General features: G+C 39.7%; 1 protein-coding gene across 6 annotated transcripts in view; it reads right to left on the reverse strand.

Moving 5' to 3' along the window:
* Window positions 1–219: 219 nt before the first annotated feature.
* LOC137992598 (uncharacterized) overlaps window positions 220–20881 on the reverse strand; it is a 57755-nt gene continuing 37093 nt past the window's right edge. For 4 of the 6 annotated variants that reach the window (XM_068838020.1, XM_068838021.1, XM_068838022.1 and 1 more), the window contains 10 exons: window positions 19818–19972; window positions 15435–16195; window positions 8012–8216; window positions 7340–7477; window positions 6996–7058; window positions 6040–6351; window positions 4475–4822; window positions 3832–3992; window positions 3339–3429; window positions 220–3203 (listed from right to left, as the gene is read on the reverse strand). In XM_068838020.1, the coding sequence (XP_068694121.1) occupies window positions 2995–3203; window positions 3339–3429; window positions 3832–3992; window positions 4475–4822; window positions 6040–6351; window positions 6996–7058; window positions 7340–7477; window positions 8012–8216; window positions 15435–16195; window positions 19818–19872 (2343 nt within the window). In that variant the 5' untranslated portion in view covers window positions 19873–19972 and the 3' untranslated portion in view covers window positions 220–2994. Of the gene's footprint in view, window positions 3204–3338; window positions 3430–3831; window positions 3993–4474; window positions 4823–6039; window positions 6352–6995; window positions 7059–7339; window positions 7478–8011; window positions 8217–15434; window positions 16196–16359; window positions 16553–19817; window positions 19973–20881 lie in introns of those variants that run through there. The other 2 variants (XM_068838024.1, XM_068838025.1) reach the window with 2 other exon arrangements.

Here is a 20881-nt window from a genome sequence, read left to right on the forward strand (position 1 = left end):
ATACTGTGCTTTATGACAAACGGCACCAGGCCTGCCAAGTGAAGATATTAAAGATCACCCTCCACCTCCAATTCCCATTACTTCACCCCTAGTAATCTCGAACTCTTCGTAATCTCGTACCAAGGTCTCACTCTGTCTTACTCTAAAAGAGTGAGATCCCCTTCCCCTTGGCAGAGGGACATCTGGGTACAAGGTTAGAACTCTTCGACATAGACAACCATCCTTGGCTACACTAGTTTTATTCGTAAATTCACAGTTATAAAATTAGTAAAACAAGCAACGGTGTAAAAAGAACCAACAACATATTTTTACAATAACAGGCTGTACTAATAGGTTAAGCATCCCGCAAATAGAGCTGCAGAGCTAATTGAAGCGGGAGGCTGAGGCCCGCAAAACGGAATTTTAGGTAAATACGTAAAAAGGAAGTCAAAGTTTTGATTTCACAATACTTCAAGACCCTTATAATGCTATATTTTAACAATACATCCGTGTGTCCCTTCGTTTCTGCGTATCAAACTCCTCCTGTCCCCACTCAGTTATCAAAAACCAATCACAAACCAATGCTTGATTTGATAGTTATTTTCAGGGTCTCCAGTTAGTGATAGAAGGCTTGGAACTTGAATGAAGTTCATTGTCCTTATGTCATCGTCTCATTTTTCGACACGCTTGGCATATGTATATTTAGTATAATTTTTAGCGGTGAATATTAAACAATTATTCGCCGAAGGAGAAGTGGTTATCGGTGAATAATATTCACCGAGACGAAGTACACAGGTGATTATTTCAAAAAAGAGAAACAAAAAACACTTCAACGCGAAATCATCTTCACTTACAGTGGCAAAACGACTACTGGCAGCCATTTTGCACGTCGAGGTGATTATCGGCTGATAATCCGAGATAGCGAGCCAATGAGAGCGCGCGATTTTGTATAATCGCCTGTGTGTTTATACTAAAAGGATAGGCCTTATTCACGATAGCCGCCATGTTGGTTTTCAAATTGTCATGCAAATTACCATGTGTTATGCTGGGGGACAAACATTGGAAAAAGGGCAAATTGCGGAAAATCGGCTAGTCGAAATATTAAAATAACATTGATAAAAGTCATTTTAGTATTTAGAATTAAGTACCTTTTATAATAATTTTATATCTTTGGATTGCCTTTGACAGTTTGACTTTCTACTTCGTTAGCTGCTCATTTTTCACTAAAAAACGTCGAAGTAACTTGTGTAATCATTCTATTTTATTACTTAGGTGATAAACATTCAATGAACGTGAAACAAATCATCCGTGTGGCTAAGATGTTCGTTATAACCTCTAAAATTTGTGTTGTTTGCCCCCTCAGAAGTGTGTAGCTAATTTGCATGATAATAGCAAATCCAACATGACGGCCATCGTGAATAAGGTCTATTTAACAATTATTCCACTCGCGCTTGTTGGATATGAGATGATAGATACGCCCCAAAAATATAGAAAACTAGACTACAATAAAAATAAAAAGGCCCAAAAAATCACGCATATGCTTGCCGTGTTTGTAGATCATGGTATAATGGCTCATAACCCATGATGGCTTAGCCAATCAAAACTTTCGAATTGCATGATCCAGTTTTTAATAATTAGTGTTATATTCACCGCGCTACCCGGTGAATATAACATTTTGGAGGCGCGGTTGATAAGCCAATCAAGCACTTTTCGTTCCTTTTTATCTTGTTTTAGCCCATTGTTTTGCACTTTCTTGATATTCACCGCTGAAAATTACACTAAAACAATTGTTCGCCTCAGGCTCAGTAAATATTGGGGAATATTTACCTCGACTACGTCTCGGTAAATATTCACCAATATTCACTTCGCCTTCGGCGAATAATTGTTAAGTAATCGCATGGGCCTGAGGGCAGGTTTAATTTCACGCGTATTTTCAAAGTTTTCGCAAAATTGCCCGAGTTGCGAGGCGACGCAATTAATTGCACGGGGCACATTGCAATTACATGTTTATCACATAAAGGGCAAAATTATTGAGGGAAGCCCGTTCAGTGCAACGGCGAATGACAATCAACATGCTCCCATTCTGTTAAAGTTCAATTCAATTAATCGCTGCTGTCAACAAAAATAGCGATTAAAATGTATGTTATATGTGTAAAAAACGTAGTTTAATCTGGAAGAAGATCCTCTTGTAACTTCGCTTGCTCTGGACAAGCAACTGTAAACCAATTAGGATCAAGTAATCATGCCCTCTTGATTACCAAAAGTGCCCTCGTGATTAAGGAAAAATGCCCTCCCTGTCAGCCAATCAGCATTCAGTAATTTTGCCCTGTATGTGATAAACAGGGTAAAAACAAGACGAAAAAACATGGTTCAGTTGAAAATGCAGAATATGTCCTACCACGGACGCGATTGTGCATAGAATGGGCAAAAGAATTCCGAGAATGGTCCTCTGTTAAATGATGAGAACATAAACGGATCAGGTAGAAGAATGCCAAGACGCAAATTCTCTCTGGAAGGTCGGCCATTGTACAAAGAAGAAGGAAAAGGGAACAAATTGCTTTGACGAATAACGCTCGAAAAGTCTGATTTACAATCTCCCTTGACTCTCATCAAGTCACCTAGTACCAAATTTTCGATTGACGTGAAATACCTCCCTCCGACCCCTATATATGCTCCCGCGTAAACTTGCGTTTGAAAATAAGGCGTTGTTTGTTTGTTGAGGGCGTCATGGAAATTGGCAAAAGTGCACGAAGAGCAATGTTTTTATCACTTATTTCTCGTACTCTGCGCAGCCAGAACTCAAGACCTCTATGGCAGAATATATATATATTTTTTGCGGTTTTTCTCCTTAACTGATCTGTGGTCGTAGTAGACGGTTATTAAACTTAGGTTTGACCATGCAGTATTATGTTATCGTACACAAAGTCTCTTCTATAGCTATAGTTCTCGTCATTTCAAAGCAAAAAGGTAAGAAGCAAGGTCTGAGAAGAACATTATCCTTTGATAGATGAGGTCTCATGCTCTACTGCATTTGCAATTCACGGTCTCGCCTTGATGCCCCTCCGTCGCCGCCCAATTTTTCCAAGAACTGTTCACGTAAGCAAACAAATCTGAACAGTTTTCCTTTGATGCCAGATACATGGGACCGTTGACAAACCTCGCCGTTTCCAGACTGTTCTTGGCATACGCACAGCGGTCGTGGTTCAGAAAATAGATTGCTGAACCTATAAAAACAAGCAAATATCCTCTTAATAATTTTACTCGCTCACGATTCCTTCAGTCGTTAAATATATTTTTTTCAAATCACATCCTTTGTTATTTCCAACACGATAGCTTTTTCCTTTTATATCTAAACTTACTTGAATTCATTTTTTCGGGTTCTATTATTCCTTGTGGTATCTTTTCTTTGAGATCGTTGAAGTCAAACTGAATAAAATGGACTTCTGATTCCTTAAACGCATAAAAATTGCTGTTAGTGCGCAATTAGATAGGTACTTTAACTTGAACGGTTCTGCTATTGTAAGAGGGAAGGCAGGCGAAGGATGTAGCCGCTGGCTAATACTGTGCCTGACTTCTTACTGTGTCGCGTTTTGTGGTTTTGCGATCCGTTCAGAACCCCTTCAAGATAATCCAGCCGAGTCAATCACATGCTGGCAGAGATAAACTTCAATGCCAGGAACTACCCTACCCTTCACGAACAGTGTGTAGCCCGAGATTTTTTGAAATCCTACAGTGTACAATGGAGTAATGCACCAAATTTGTCCATATCTCCTGCCACCATGAGTATTTTGGATTTCTGAGATTAGCAAATCATTAATGTCAGCAAAAAAAAAACTGGTAGTGTTCGTTTACCTCCTCACAGGATTTAAAATGACAGCTGAGGTGGTGCCCAGGACAGGATCCAGTTCGACACAGAAAATATCGAAAGAGCGATCCTGGGGTGAGAAGCTCATACATGAAGAAACCCAAAAGTCCCAGGAAAACAATGAGCCCAACAATGAAAAAAAACATTCCTGCAAAGATATAAAAAGTATTTTATTGAATGTGATCATCATCATATCTTTCTTTACCCTCGGAGGCTAGAGTAGCTTAGCGCTTGGTGTTGCTAATCTAGAGTGTGTGGATTTGTCGTGGTTTCATTTGATTTTTGGTTTAAATTTTCTCAAAACCAGTTTTATTTCTTTAAAACCAGTTTGTTTGTTTTTTCTCAAACGAGTTCAATTATTGAATTGGGGTGCAGTGATGGTGCCGTGGTGATGAGAGCTCTCACCACTGTGCCGTTCCTCCTTCATTCAAAACAAAACCAAAAAAGAAAAAAAAAAAAAGAAGACACGTTGGACTAGATGGAGAAAAATCCGAAGAACAACACGCAGGGAGTGAAAATTCCTTAAGCAGTTAACAAAACGTATGAAATGTTGCTTAGAGCGATTCTTACTCATGGCCAAAATTGTACTCCTACTGGATAGTAATACATCGTATTGAAGAAATGACTTACGTCGACAGTTTGTCTCGTTAGATTTTCCAATTGCGACCTTGATATCCGCGTCAATACTCTCCATTATGTTCTCCACTTCACTTGCCAGCTGAAAGCTATTAATGCCAAGCACAATACACACGAAACACTTCACCGAGTTAACCTCACCATAGCGGCGAAGCTTACATCCTTCCATGGCCATGCCAAGCAAAGTATGGTTCCTGATAACAAATGCACCTAAGGGGAGATGGGACTCAGGAATGGCCTTGCCTGGATCATCTGTGGAGGCGTAAATACGCTCACCTGTGCGAACTGAGCCCATGACCTGTACTTTAACCATTCCAATGACACAAACAATGTCTGTCTGCCCTATTAATTAAAATACTTCCATTAGCTAAAAAAAAAATTAAACAGAGTTGATCTTGGTGTGACAGCAGTTTGAAACGTACGTATTAGCCTACGTAACAGCCGTTTCCTTCCCTTTTCCAAACGGAGATCGAACAAGCGAGCGATAAGGCGGGCGAGCGCCTGGGGTGTGCAAAAAATTAGGAAGAAGTGGGGACGGGGTGAGTGAGAAGGGGGAGGGGGTGGGGAGGAAAGGAATCCTTCCGTCGCCTCACCCCCTCCCCCTACTCCTGGAAACGGCTGCTACGTAGGCTACGTACGTATTAGTGAACAGTTATTCCATTCGAGCTTGTTGGATATGAGATGTGGCTATAACCAGTTTCATATCCTAAAAGCTCGAAAAAGAATAATTGTTTTTATTAAATTTTGACTAAATTCTGAACGCTTGGACACTTGGAAACTAAAGCCACTTGAAGCAATCAGTTTCCATATCAGTGCGAACCAATCAGAAAGCTAGAAACGCAATATCCGAGGTCGAGAAAATAATAATAATAATAATAATAATAATAATAATAATAGTAATAATAATAATAATAATAATAATAATAATAATAATAATAATAATAATAATAAATGTTCCTAGGTCAAGTCCAAGAGGATACTGTCAAACAGTAAGATCATAGAGTGCTCTTCTACTCACGACAAAACCAACTACATGTGATTGGCTTTGTAAGTATGAAATGAAATGACGATTTTGAAGTTACGTGCTCTTAAAATTCCCAGTTACTTCTTGTCTTCCTTCATATATAAAAGGGTATCGTTGTATCATTAAATTGATGAAGAGAATCGGGTGAGGTCAAAACATGGTATCAGTGTGTGGGCTTTTATTTGAAGCCACTCAAGCGTTTTAACTTTAAAGTATTTAAACACGGCTTGTTCTGCTTGCACTTGCAACTATCATGTTTTAATGATGAAATGGTATATGAAATGAATCATATATGAACTGTGGATATGAATCAAGTGACGCTATGATCTTCGCAGTTATGAGCGCAATTTTTGCAATTGCGTACAGAAGCCTGAAAAATGAAATGAATCATATATGAACTGCGGATAATCACTTGATTTCATATCTTATTAACGATTTGATGTAAGACATATTTTACGCTTCACGCATAATAAAAAATGGTTGTTTGTTGTCTATCCGCCATTTTTCTTTAAAAAAAAATCGCGGTTCTACTAACCTGTAGTATCATTTTCTAATGGCGCGTGCGCCTCTAAGTACGCTGATCTGCTTATCACCCCAGCCATGACGGCCTGTGGTGCATTTTCACTGGTCAGAGGATGAATCGTAGCTTCTCCTTCTTCGTCGGGGAAAAAGCCCACCACAAGACCCTCCTCGTGTTTATGATAAGTGTCTGGGTTGGTGAGCTTCAAGTGATAAGCTATATCTCCCTTTGAGGTCTGCATCATGCATCCGAAACTCAGGTGACCAATATTTGCTTGTTGCGCTTCCAGGTGCTTGACAACTAGCTGGTCCAGTTGACTTTCGTTACCTGATTAAACAGCCAGAAAAACCAAAGAAAATATTTGTCTGAAAATGAAATGATCAACCAGAATTGCCAAAACAACTCACACCGTGAATTGAAAGTAAACTTGCTTTCTTCCTTTCCTTGCTTTTGTCGATGTTTGTTGAAAAGAAGATTTATGGCGGAGGCATAAAGATCCTTGCAATAAAAGGGTGATGGTAAAATGCCAAACATTTTTGGAATGGTTTACATAACTTTATCGCAAATATAATTAAAAGATGCAGAATCTATCGCATACAGAATCAATGTGAATTTTTTTTATTTGCACACTAACACCTCTGCTTGAGTAAGCCCTCCCCAGATTTTCCCTCAGTTGCATGTTTAACGTGCTGTGGGCACTAATAAGAAAAGTTGTTGAAAAACAAAAGAAAATGCGTGAATCCTGAAAATAATAGATTATAATATTATCGTATTTCTTATCGTTTTAAAGGCTCCCGTTGGATCCTTATTTTTCGGATTCCACCTAAATTCACGACTTTTCATACCATATCTAATTCTCGCACTGATCTATGAAAATTATTGAAACTTTGTACAGAATCAGACTAATGTGCATGCAATCCTGGAAATATTAAAGTTTAAGACATTGTGCCTCACTGTTATGAATACTTTACCTTCCAATATGCTGGAGGAGTTTCTGGATCTCTGAGAACTTGGTGAAAGCGAGGACATCAAATCTGCATGTGCAGGAATAATAAAGAAACTCGAAGCCTTCATGGTAAATACCCTTTAGCTCTACAAGGTTATATTTAAGACTTTAAGCCTGTGGGGCCATAAAGAAAACGATTCGAATAAAGATATTAGCGTCAAGAAAGCAAACTAGAGGGAAAGCGGCCATTGGGATATTTCAAAAGCGTGGCGGAGAGGAACTCGGTCAGAATATCCAATCTCCTTGCAACTGGGCCTCGACAACACATCATTAATTTGCAATAAGTAAACGTAGGCTACTTATGATGACCTGTTGAGTCGGGGCCGAAGTGAGAGGCATGCTGATCAAGTCGTATGGTTTGATGCTTTCCCACTGGTGACCATCTTGACGAGCGGCCAGGACACGTGTGAGGTCTCTTCCGTTTTCCCTTATGACAAACGAGATCTTCTGATGAAAAAATAAAAATAAAATAATGCATTTAATTTTCATTTAGTCCGCAAAAAATAAAATTATTGGGGAAAATAATAGTCATCCTTTGTTGCATTATCTATTCCAGACGGTTAATATGATCTGTAGCTTCTTTTGTTATCAGAGCAAGTGCATTGTTTCTGTACAGTTGTATCATCTATTCTTTAGTTCTCCAATCACAGACCGCGTCTGGAAATCTACAGGGTCTCTCTTTGTTAAGAAAGATAGATTTCGTGTGGGCGATGTTCATGATTTTCTTTGTTGAGGTCGTTACCATTTACCACCGGCCGTTCATCAAGTGTCTTCTAAAAAGAATTTATGTTGGAGATTTGGGAAAATTTTGACAACAATTTCCGTCACTGTTCAATGTTCGTTCTCTTTACATCATCATCATCATAATCGTCAATACAATTGTAAGGATGATCAACAGAAAGATTAAGCAGCTCGTTTACGGCAAAAAAACACTTGTTTGATCAAACAAATGAGAGCTAAAAGCACAATATTGAATTATACCTGCTAGTTCGTCATTGTTACTCTTCGTCTTGATCATGAATGGCTTGGATTTTACGTGATCACTGACTTCATCATCAGAGAACTCGACCTGAACCAGAAGCTCAAATTGATTCCTGACCTGCATTTGATACTTCGCCAACTTGTACACTGGTCTGTTGGATTCAGGAATTTCATAAACAGAGTCTAGATCAACTTGATACACAAGCTAAAGAAATTCAAAAGAAGGCAGCCATTTCAGACCCAACATCATTGATAGAACTTCTTCCGTTCATCATTATACAAAATTTAATTAACTAAAAGAAAATAAAGATGTTTTCAAAGCTGAAAGTGAAAATATTATTTAGGGGGTGGCAAAAATTATACTGTTACTAAATTTGTATCGCTGTGTTACGAAGAAAAAAAGTCAAGATGGAATGCCTGCCCACAACAAAATACGAAGTAATACGCAGGTGTAAGGCACACGTTTCAACGACTTACAAATGATACAAATTAGTTAGTCTGAGTTTAAATTTATATAAAGCTGAACTTTCTTCAGGGGTTTGGTCAATGAGTATTTACATTAATTGAATATACATGGGATGGTGAAACTTTAAAGAAAACAACTACAATTCAAAGAATGTTAACGGAAATGTATATAACATAAGATATAACTTGAAGAAATAAAAATGTTTTATTTCTTCTAGTTATTTCTCATCTGCTGTTCTCAAGAACATAAGATATAAAAAAATATATATCATGAGGAATAAGGACATTTATCTTTTATTATTATGTAGATACTGATGAAATACCAGGATTTCTCCTTTTTCTAAAAAATCATATCTTCACCAAGCGCAGTGAACATATCATTTTTATCTTTCACATGTGAGAATATAGGTGTCGTCATGGTAAACGAACAGGATTAGCCAATAGGACGCGAGCTTCCTCTTCATTGTAAGATACTTTTGTGCTTTAATATAATTCTTCTCTACTACATTAACATTTTTATTGCAAATTTTACATGATCATGATTTTTTTTTCATAACTTTCATATCTTGTTTCATGTTACACAACATGCGTGTGTTAGCAGTTAGCTGGTGACCACTTTTTCATCATTTCGAAAATGAGTAAAACAAGTTTTTAAATCTAGAAATTTGATACTTTCAGCACTGGAAGATAAAATTCGTATTCCTGCGTGGACATGTAATATCCTCTCTTTTATTTATTATTATTATTATTATTATTATTATTATTATTATTATTATTATTATTATTATTATTATGGATTCATCACCGGCTTTTCCAAAAGTTGGATACGGGTTATCTTCTTGGGGGCCAGGCAACAATAAGTTGTTTTTTCATGGCTTTCATCGCTCCAGAACCTTTCTCAGAATTCTTGCTGTGCCAAGGAGAGCGGATTTTTGAATTAGTTCTATAGAATTGTTGGTGTCAATGCGCTTTAAGTTGCTTTCAAGCCTTTCTGGAACTGTTCCCAGTGCCCCAATTACTACTGGGAGCACCTGGGTTCGGACACTCCACATTTTCTGAATCTCTCTTGCTAGGTCCTGGTATTTCTCTAGCATTTCCTCTTCCTTGACCTTTACAGCTGTGTCTTCTGGGACTGCTATGTCTATTACTTGGCTTGTCTGTTCTTGCTTGTTAATAACGACCAAGTCGGGTCTCCTTGCTCTAATTTGGTGGTCAGTCTGGATGTTATAATCCCATAGCAGTTTGTAGTCGTTGTTCTCAAGGACAGTTTCTGGTTGATGTTCATACCATTTGTCTACTCGACTAAAGCCGCACTTCCCCAGCAAGTCCCAGTGTACCACCCTTGCCTCCTTTTATACTCTTGTTGTGCCAGTTTGGAGCACCCACTCACTATATGGCTCATTGTCTCCTTTGCCTGGCGACTCATTCTGCACAGGTCACTCTCTTGAGTCTTGTCGATGTTGGCTTTGATGTAGTTTGTTCTTATTGTCTGGTCTTGCGCAGCAGTGATTAAGGCTTCCGTTTCTCGTTTAAGGTCCCCTCTTTGCAACCATGCCCAGGTCTTCTCATTTCGTTCACTATCTGTTTTTCTGAGGAACTGACCATATCTGTCTTTCTCTCAGCTTTCCTTCGTTGTTTGAAGTCCTTTGGGGTTTCTAAGTCGTGGGTTACCAGTTCCCCTTTCCTAGCTGCTTGAATCAGTTTCTCGTCACTGTGCAGGATGTAATTTCTCAGTGAGTTCTTGGCCTGTCCAATGCATTCTTCCACTGATATTAGGCCTCTCCCTCCTCCTGCAGTTTGGTACATAAAGCCTGGATACGCAATCCCTTGGGTTAAGTGCTCTGTTCATTGTTAGGGTCTTCCTTGTTCTTGTGCCTAAATCTCTTAATTCCTTTTTGGTCCAGTTAATTATACCACCAGCATACGTATAGCGCCAATTTAAGGGTCCTTGAAAGAGGGTCTAACAGTAAAAGATTTTTGCTGTTTCACAGTTAACAGTAAAATCTTTGATAGCTAACAGTTAAATTTTCTCTGAAAGATTACAGTAAATATTTTAAACCTTGATACGTTGTACTGCGCTCCTTATCGTTAAAACTCCTACGGCTTTACTGGTACTGCACACCTACTTTGACCTACCTTTACCGGTACCTGTCAAAGACGCAGGCTAACCGATGCCCTTAATGTTCTCCCAGATCTCAACACTGTTGTTTCAAGGAGTCTCGGAATAGCCAATTCATCTTTACTTAGGAGGAAATCATCATTCGAATCATCCCAAGACTCACAATCACTGCCGTCACTGTCCGTCTCATACTCATCTACTTGTTCCCATTCGGAAGGAGTCGTAGACATATCTGAAGTTGATGAGGTTTGTGCGTCAGCCCTTTGCGCCTGATACAGACAATATGCAGAGGATTCTCGCATATAAACACTAGGGGGCAGAACGCTGGTTTTGTCCTTAGAGGTTTCACTCCGAGTAGTTCGCTAGCGAATTGGTCGGAATGGTTCCACCTATTCTCGCATAAGAGCATGCTTGCCTTTCGGCATATCAACCGATCGTAGGGGTGTCATGAATGCAACATCGCCAAAACGCATGTTACACTCTGGTAGAGGATAATATGATGACGGATGAGTGTAATACTTAGCAGACCTTTAAGTGGACACCTAAAGCAGACCTTTAAGTGTCTATGTCATTTGGTGTTAGTCAAACACGTGTACACACGCTTGGTTTTTGCTTGATGGAATAACCTGACGCTTTCGTTCGACCAGCCCAACGTTTACAATAACGACCTATTTTAACCTAGTTTCCCTGTTGTTTTAAGATTGGAACTGCAAACTCTAGCAACTGAGTTTTCATCGACCGTCTGCAGCGATTTTATTGTCGTAACATCGCAACTGGTCATTTCGCCATCTTGAAACACAATGACCAAATCCAGTAAGCGCGGAACTTGTTCAAAATGCGGGAAAGGACCTAGGAAACTCATAGACGGACTTTGCCAACATGAATGTTTAGATAAATCAAGTATTCTTGAATAGTGGCGATGTAAACATTGTTTGTCTCTATCGGTCACCATCATCCACTGAAGAACACGATATAGCCGTGAGGTCTGAACTACACAAGCTACCTATGAGCGACATTGATCAAGTAATTTTGGTGGGTGATTTCAATCTCCCGGATGTTTGTTGGTCTAACGAAACAGTGCGTGGACCCATTGATACTTCTGATAGGAGATTGTTAAATCAAAAGAAGTACATTGACTGTTTTGTTTCTTGTGGTCTCACATGGCATATCATTGACGACATCACAAGAAGGCGGATAGTTGATAACAAAATGCAGGAATCTACGCTAGATCAAATATTAACCTCTGCCTCTGACATTATCAAGCAGTTTACTTTAGGTCCCCCACTGCGTGGAAGTGATCATCTAACAGCAATACTGGAAGTGAAATTGTATGATAATGTGGAATATCTGGATTCTAAGAAATTTAACTGGGCTAAATGTGACGTTCCTAGGTTAATTAGTACTGGTCCGCAGATAAATTGTTTCTACTCTGAAGAGGCACTCCACTGTGTTGACATCATGTGCGGCGAACTCGAAAGTAAAACACTACATGCAATTCATCATAGTGTCCCAATTTTAGTACAAAAAACTACAAAAGAACGAATACCAATACGCAAAGTCACATGGGAGGGTTCGAAACTCCGTCGTGCACGAAAGGAAAAGAACAATGCGTGGCAAACTTTCAACATTTCTCCGTCTCATTTCAATCTCACTTCTGCCCTTGAATTTGAAAAAAAATATAATTCTGTAGAACAGAAACTTAAAGAAGATTATGAAAAAAAACTCTCTAAAAATGTGAAACAAAATCGAAGCAATTTTTTTGCGTATCTAAGGAACAAAAAGAAGTCGAATATAACAGTATCTTGCTTGCGAAAAGCTAATGGACAAACTACTACTTGCCCTAAGGAGACTGCTGATTTACTAGTGGAGTCATTTGCTTCCGTTTTTACCAGAGAGGAAGCTCTAAATGAAAATTGTGTTCTCGAATGGGAATCCGTATTATCTGGAGTGCCTCAAGGTTCCGTTTTGGGGCCCTTGTTGTTTCTTTTGTTTATTAATGACATGCCTGCTATCACAACAAATACAACCACGTTATTTGCTGACGACTCAAAGTTAACGCACGATCACCTGCAACCATTCAGTCGGATTTACACTGCTTATCCCATTGGGCTGACGTGTGGCAAATGAAATTTAATGAATCAAAGTGTAGCGTTTTGCATATTGGTAAAGACAACCCTAAAAATAACTACATGATTGGCCATACACGCTTGCAAGTGCTTGAAAAGGAAAGAGATCTAGGAGTGGTTGTTTCAGCTCGTGATACCATTTGTTGGCAGGTACAATTACGAAGAATGATCGGAAAAGCAAAACAAATGACGTCATGGATCATTAGGAATGTTGTATCTAGGAAACCAGAAGTGCTGATACCATTTTACAAAGCTTTTGTCAGACCCCATTTGGAATACACAGTGCAGCTGTGGGCCCCAACTGCAAGACACGGAAACTGTGGCATTACAATGGAAATTGAGGACTGCCGAAGACAGTTTACGAGGATAGTTGAGGGCATGGGTCTACTCCCTTATCGTCAAAGGTTACAGCGTCTTAGATTAACGACTTTACTGGAACGTCGAATGCGTGGTGACTTGATCGAGACTTTCAAAATAATCAACGGTTTTGTGGACTATGGTCACAATATGTTTGGGACAAATACAGCTTATCGAACTCGTAATCTTAATGTCACTTCTCATCATCCATTAAGATCAGCGCATGACTTCCTCAGCAATAGAGTTATTAAATATTGGAACCAGTTGCCACTACGCGTGCGAAATTCAACAAGTATTAATGCCTTTAAGGCTGGTCTTGACCTCTTTAAGTCATCCAAACCTGATTCGCCTAATGGATTCTGGAAATTGTCGGAAGAAATCTTTAATAGAATAACCGATAAAAGTGAACATGTCAATTATTTGCTAGCCAATCGCGATGTTGCCATGCGGCAAAATATCTTGTTTTAATAATTGTTTTTGTTGTTTTCAGTTTTTTCCTTCGATTCTAGCATTTTTAATAATACATTTTTGATTTTCATTACGTGTTAGTAATAATTTTGTAAAAAGATTTTGTAAATAGAGATATCCTGAAGTGATATAATAAAGTTATCTTATCTTATCTATCTTATCTGTCTCACTTAAGAGACTCTTTAACAATAGTCCCAAAGGCAACTGCATACCGCAAGAAACTAAATGTCTCACTCTTGAAGTGGGAAACGGCTTGAAAGTTAGCAATGTCGAGAGGTCGAGATCGGACAGATCGCATGCAGAGTAATTCATTAGTGTTTCTTCCAGTGTATTAATGCCGTCGTGTAAGATGTGAAGGGACTCTTGCGTTAGACTTGAAACGGTTCCTTCGGGGCCATTGGTGGATTTGTCTTCAATACCAAATCAAGAGCACCCAACGAGCAAATTAAGCCAAAAGCCTTTTAGAGACATTTATAGGCTCCTTGTAATGCATAAAAAACTGTCTAAAGAGATGTCCTTATCACCCAGAAGAATTTGATCTGTTCGGATATCTTAGCTGAAAATTGAAGTGTCCGAGAATTTTAGAGAACGACATCTTCATTTCAGAAATTGCAAGCTGAACGTGCCTTTAAGAACTTCCCAGCGAACCATTTGCTCATCCGAAACTGCTAGGTGACCTTTTTGAGTGCCGAAAATTGCAAAAATATCCCTTCCGAAAACGTAAGGGACTACTTTTCCCTGGTTGCGAATTTTTTAGGTGATGTTGAAGTAAAGAAATCTATACCTGTCTGGCAACGTAGAACCGAAATTCTTAGAACATTTTAACTCTCTCGAACACGCGTTTCACCGAAGATTATCGTTGGGTGCCCGTGACCAAATGTGGCTTTTACACTCTCGGAGTCCACTGTGCTCTGCATATACCTGTCAACTCTACCAACGCTGGACCTCGCTGCGGGGATAGTGATGCTGTCAGGGGCGGGATCCTTCGAATGAATACCAAATTAGTCGTACAAGCTTCCACGATGCTGAAGAAACTCGGCTGTTCCCGAAATTCCAGTTATTAACTTTAAAGATCCCGTTGCCACATCAGTAACGCAAACATTATTTCCTTCACCACAGACACCTTGTAATTGTGTAAAAGGTTCACAATTAGCATGCATCTGTGCCCATTCAGATTATTCATCCGAGAAAAGCATCGGGGCTTCCACCAACCACAGATGATTGGTGGCGATGTGGTCGTTTTCTGCTTTGCAGTTCTACCCCGAAACAATCTGAGGAGCTTCAGATCGAAGCAAGCCATTCCGTTTGTATTAGAAAGTTCATTGATACCAGTCAACGTAACTAAGTGTTTTTTTTAATGGGCTAAGGTCTCTTTGCTTTTCCAGGTCGATGGGCAATCGACTTCGGTGTCTTTCCAAAGCATCAGTCTCTCCGTTTCGGAAGAAACTTGCCAAAACTCGGTACAAGACGAAGTCATGGCTCCGCAATCGTTCGACGCGCGCTTCGCAGCGGCATTTACCCATTTGTCCCCTTCTCACTCACACCACTCGGCATCATTGAGCCTTCGAGCGGGAAAATAAGCAGCGGGGCCTTCTAGACAAGGGAGAGAGGGCTCGCTATAGCGCCAAACAAGCGCTTTCGGATTTGAATATTGCATTTGGTCGTGTTTGTTGTACATCCATGACTCTCATGGTGGGAAATTAAATGCAATGGAAATTTTTTAAACTGTTAATTGTACAATTTTACATAACACTTAACATTAAATTTTCAGACTTTGTCGCATTTAACATTGGAAAATTCCCGCTTTTAACACTCAACTCTAGACCCCATCTAGACCCTCGTGAGAGGTTTTCTTTTCTCAAATAGCGCAATCAATCTTTGTACTCACATAACTGTCCTCCTTTCTTATGAATACAGCTTCAATTGACACCATGCCATTGGCATCCTTTTCCAGTTCTGCAGCCTCGATTTCTCTTCTCACCCACGCACGAACATTCTTCACGGCGTATTCAGAGCGAACCAGGAACTCGACCTTGCCATTGATAATCCGCTGTCTCGCCTGCTTATCCTTTCGGCTCTGCTGCTTCTCAAAGACACGATTTTCCAGGTCGCAGAAAATCACTTCCAGTTCATGACCCGCCAAGTACTGCTGGATATTGATTTCTGTTCCTGTGTCAAATGGGTTTATCCCAGCTAAATCGTCGCATTCGGAGATGCTATTAGCCATCACATTTGATGCATCTCGGTAGCTGGTCAATGTGGTGACTCCACTGTTTGTGGTGATGTCAGTTCCCATTTCTGTAGGTACGGAATTATCCCCAAGGGACGAGCCTGAACTGCTGCCGAAGAAGCCGGATGACGATCGAAGGCTGGTGGAGATGGAATGTCCTGGGAACTCCGATGACAAGGATGCCGCTAAAGTGGGGGGCAGTTTCGATTTTGTTGTTGGTCCAAGGTCCCCTTGTAAATAATCATCCCTTGTCATGCTTTCTGTCCCGCTTTCGGTAGTGCTTCTCAGATATTCTGCTTGCTTTTCGACACTTATGGACTCATGGAACTGCGCCGAAGGCGAAAAACACGTATAGCTTGGGAGAGATCCCGAAGATGCCAAACTCTTTCTGACTGACCCATCGTCTGCTCCCCATAATTCTGAAAAGTAGAAAACGGTGTAAATGCGATTTCGTCTTCAGCTTTGAAAAACCACAGGGATCCAACGTAATGTGTGTGTGTAACCAATTGTTATTATTTTATAGTAAATATACTGGATTTACCGCTTGCTTCACCTATAAAGATATATCGTTGAATTACCTTACCTGTGGTATGTCGTCGTCCGTTTGCCTCAAAAGCGGTTTTTTGAGCGATTTTGAAGGATTTTGAGTTTGCCGTTTACTGTCCCTAATAATAGAAGGACAAGGAAGTAATCCTTGTTTTGACAGGGCTCCAGCGCCGGAGCAATTTTCCCTCAGAAAATCGCATCGCTCCGCTTTCAAACTTCGCAGCATTAAGGTCGAAAGATTCGTACCTTCCGATCGAGAATCCATCTAAACGGCCTGGAGCTAGCCCGCGAAGAAAATTTAAATCCCACAATATTCGAGCGGTAGGAATCCGTAGCAAGATTATCATGTGCCAGCCACAAATCGTCCTGCTGATTGCACCTTTCTGATTGGACGATGACCTGTTCATTGACAAGGAGCTTATTTAACATTGATTGATATACATACTTAGCAATATATATTTATAGGTGAAGCAAACGGTAAATCCAGTACATTTACTGTAAACAATCGGTTACACCCACACACATTGTGTGGGCCCCCTGTTGTAAACTATCTTGTAATTGACAAGTAGAGACATGCAAGCATTTTGATTTCCAGTTCTGAACTGCTTCTGACCACAAACCCCATTGCTTCTGAGCTTTCGCACCGGAAATCGCCGGCCCGACTAAGGGGAGGGGGATATTAAAGTTTCGATTTGATCGACGCCTTATCCTCGAGTGCGAGTGAGCGCAGCGAACGAGTGAGAGGTACTATCAGGGCGAGAAGATAAAATTTGTATCCCCAAGAGGCCGTGTAATGTTCTGTTTATTATACAGATATTGATTTAATTTCCAGATTTAAAAAAAAATTATTTCATTCAGTTTCGCTAAAACACACATGTTGTGTAACACGAAACAAGATATGAAAGTTCTGAAAAACAAATCATGATAATGTCAAATTGTGCAATCAAAATGCTCATGTAGTAGGGAATAATTATACTACAGCACAAAAGTATCTTACAATGAAGAGGAAGCTCGCGTTTTATGAGCTAATTGTGTTAGTTACCATGACGACACCAATATCCTCACACGTGAAGATAAAAATAATATGCTCACTGCGCGAGGTGAAAATATGAGTTTTTCGTGAGAAGGTCATCAGTATCTATAGAATAATTTTTTTTAAAATACGCCTTGAACATAGATATACTTCGAGACTGTACATTCACCGTGAAGTGGGCTGAAATTGCCGGATGAAATTGCTTATCCACAAGATGAAGTTAACATACCTTTGAACATGAGGCCAGAAGTACAATAAAGGACACTGGCGGATGAAACGCCAAAACAGAGAGTAAAATTTGTATACAGTCTTTTTTTTATGAGACAGTTTAATTTTGACGCTGAGGCTGAAACTGATTTCTTTTTCTTTTCGCGATTTGAGCCTGAAAACGTTCTTAACATAAGTGTTGTGTGGTATGCTAAGTTCTAAAAAGAATAAGACTAAAGACTATCATGCAATAAGAAAACCACATTGATAATGATTAAAAAAACCTCCCTAAGTATTTGAGTTAAATGTCCTGTTGCACTGCAGCTTTACATTCAGTTTCTTTACATTAATTATTCATTACTCACAAAAACAAAGAGCGAAAAAAAAGGCCAGAAAAAGAAAGACGTTCCTAACTGACTCTCAGCCTGCGTATGTTCGTAGTATATTCTTAAAACAGGGGCCGCGGAAAACATGTTAAAGTGTGAGGAGATGAGGAGAAGATTAGGAGAAAACAACACCGTAGAGAAAAAAAGTGGGGGGAGGGGGGGGGGGGGCAAAGCTAGGTAGCCAGGTAGCCCCCCGCCCCTCCCTTTCTGCGACCCCTGTTCCCCAGTTAAATCCTGGTTAATCTCATTCTGAACGTTCTCATAAAAAGGTTCTCGTAACGAAAAAAAAAAGAAGATTATTCTGCCTTCTTAAAGGACACGAGAAATCTATCCTTCGCATTACGGAACTCATAAACGAGGATATAATGGCCATTTCCTCAGACAAGAAATTGCACGTAACGTCACTCAAAACGAAGCCCTTTAACCGAAAGACACCTCCACTACCGCAATGGACAACACTGCACGTGTTCCCCCTTTGTTATTACCTTAAACCCATCTTTACACTCCATTTCATCCATCATTCGCAAACACTTCCACATTTTAACCTCTTCTCATCCTTGCAAAAATATCTTCGAATCCGTACCACAATCTAAGCAATTTTATCGCACGTGCTAAACTACGCAACAACCTGTCACAATACAACCAACTACCCCCGGGCTCATATCATTGTGGCAAGAACTGTTCTTAATGCACCTACCTATCTAATGGCCAGACCACTTACCGTCATTCCACTCTGCAGGTGAAACCAGGGCTATAATTCAGCAAATCGACTGCAACTCTAAAAACGTAGTTTACATGATCCAGCGTATCAGAGTGTTTACTGGCTGAAAATTGTGTCAGGAGTATAATTCAATCCAGTGTGAAGAATGGCGCTAAAGTCGATTATTTCAATTCAGGTAATAAGTGACTGTCATACCACTCGTTAAACGTCTGAGCCTCGGAGTTGCTATTTTGTAATGCAATGTATGTTGCAATCGAACATTTTGAAAAGAGACAAGAAATATACAACCCGGCCCTAAATTTACAACAGTATTGCGTATGATTACATTATTAAAACAAAGGTACCCACTTCTCAAATGAAAACATACAGTGATAGACACTTGAACTAAGCAAGATAAAAAAAAAAGAAACAGTTTTCGCTGTCATTCCACAATGTGCCTTTCGAAAGGCAAAAGGTTGCATTCAGATTTTTTAAAATTGTATTTGTTGATTGTGTGCAAATAGCACAAAACGTCATTGGTTCGATAGCTGTTAGGACCAAACGGCATTTTCCCTCCCCGGACTGTATCCCTGAGTCAACCGCCAAAAGCTAGAGCTCCTCAATCTACCGGAATTAGCATACACTACTTGCGAGGAAGAATTAGCCTTCTGAGAAGGTTTAAGTTCGGTTTCTATCATGAAATAAAAGAAAAAAATCGAAGAACTTGTTACTTAACTCTTTCAGTTTTGAAACTGCGCCCTTAGTACTGAAGCGCCCACTTTAAATTTGTCATTTGCGCCATTATTTTGTCTCGTGTGGCCTGTTTAGATCCAAAGCATTGACAAGCTCACGATCAGTTGGCTTTTTACTTTCTCGCTCACTTGAAATTTTAAACGGCGCCATTTCAGATTGTTAATTTCATTGGACCCACCCGGAAATGTTTCACGTTGTTTCACAAGTTGCAATATTGCAAGGAAGTTGGTGTGTTCCTGACGCTCTACTGAGTACAGTGACCGACGTGAATCTATTGAGCTCATTCCTAGCTGTTCATTCCTGACGGATAAAATAACTTGACATATTTTGGTGCTATTTTGAAGCATAAAACCCTACATACAATGAAGAGAATTAGGAAAAAGATTGTACGATCCTGTCTCTTGTTTCATTCTTACCACTGCTATGATGGAGTAGATGTTCTTCCAGCTCATTAAGCCTGTGCGAAAACATTATTCATCAAAAGGACCAAACTAGGGATTCCCTTGAACTGTTGAATCTTCTCTATGTGACGTTCAGCTTGTCGTCAGTTTGTCTTTGAGACGAAAGCAACCTAAAAATAAAACGTATTAAATTTCACTGCAAGCCGAACAACATTGAGAAATCGTGTAAGAAATGAGTATGAAGCGGAAATGGAAAAAACAAGTGAGGTCATTTGCTGGAGCCTGAAATACAGCGTTCAGCTGAAAAGAGTTAATTTCATTTTGGTTTATCATTTAAATAGCATTTTTGTCCTCCAATAAAAGACTTCAAGTGATCAATAAACCAAGGAATTCTAGTTCATGATTAGCGAGACCGTGTTTAAAGGTTAGAAGTTGTAAATAGGTTTTTGAAGTAGTTTTGTAAATAAACTTATTGTCTTTCAGTTTTTTTATCATATTATTATTATTATTATTACTAGTTTATCTAAATGGTAAAAATACTGGCGAGGGGAAGGGAAATGTTCAATTCTGCTTCGCGGTTATTTTCACGACGGTTCGCGCGTGGAAATTGAAGGGATGTTTCAATAGGTCTTACAAAACGTGGATCCCCAAACTAGACCCCCAAGTGAGACCCCCTTCTGGACTCCACCCGAGGAAAGAAAGAAAACATAGAATGGTGGTCAATATAGCCTCTTGATTCACTGCTCGTCCTTTTTTGATTCTTTAAAGACACAATTTCACAAAAGTTAAGCCCTGTCGGGCAGGGTTTTCGGTCCAGGATGGGAGACCATGGAGATTACGACATGGGAGTTCCTTTCGTAGACACCACATGCCTTTTTTTCCAGTCGGAATACTCGGCTCATATTTAACGGAATCTGGACCTGTCATCACTTTAGTTCAACCAAACAGCTTTTCCTATTCATGTGCACGAAGCTGTGATCATGATTATTTAAACGGATCAAGAAAGCATCAAAGAAGCGGAAATGAACCAGAAGACTGAAAAAGAAAGAAGGCTGCAAGCTCGGCTAGCAGAGGTCTCT

The sequence above is a fragment of the Montipora foliosa genome, chromosome 2 (genome assembly GCF_036669935.1).
Source record: "Montipora foliosa isolate CH-2021 chromosome 2, ASM3666993v2, whole genome shotgun sequence".
NCBI lineage: Eukaryota > Metazoa > Cnidaria > Anthozoa > Scleractinia > Acroporidae > Montipora > Montipora foliosa.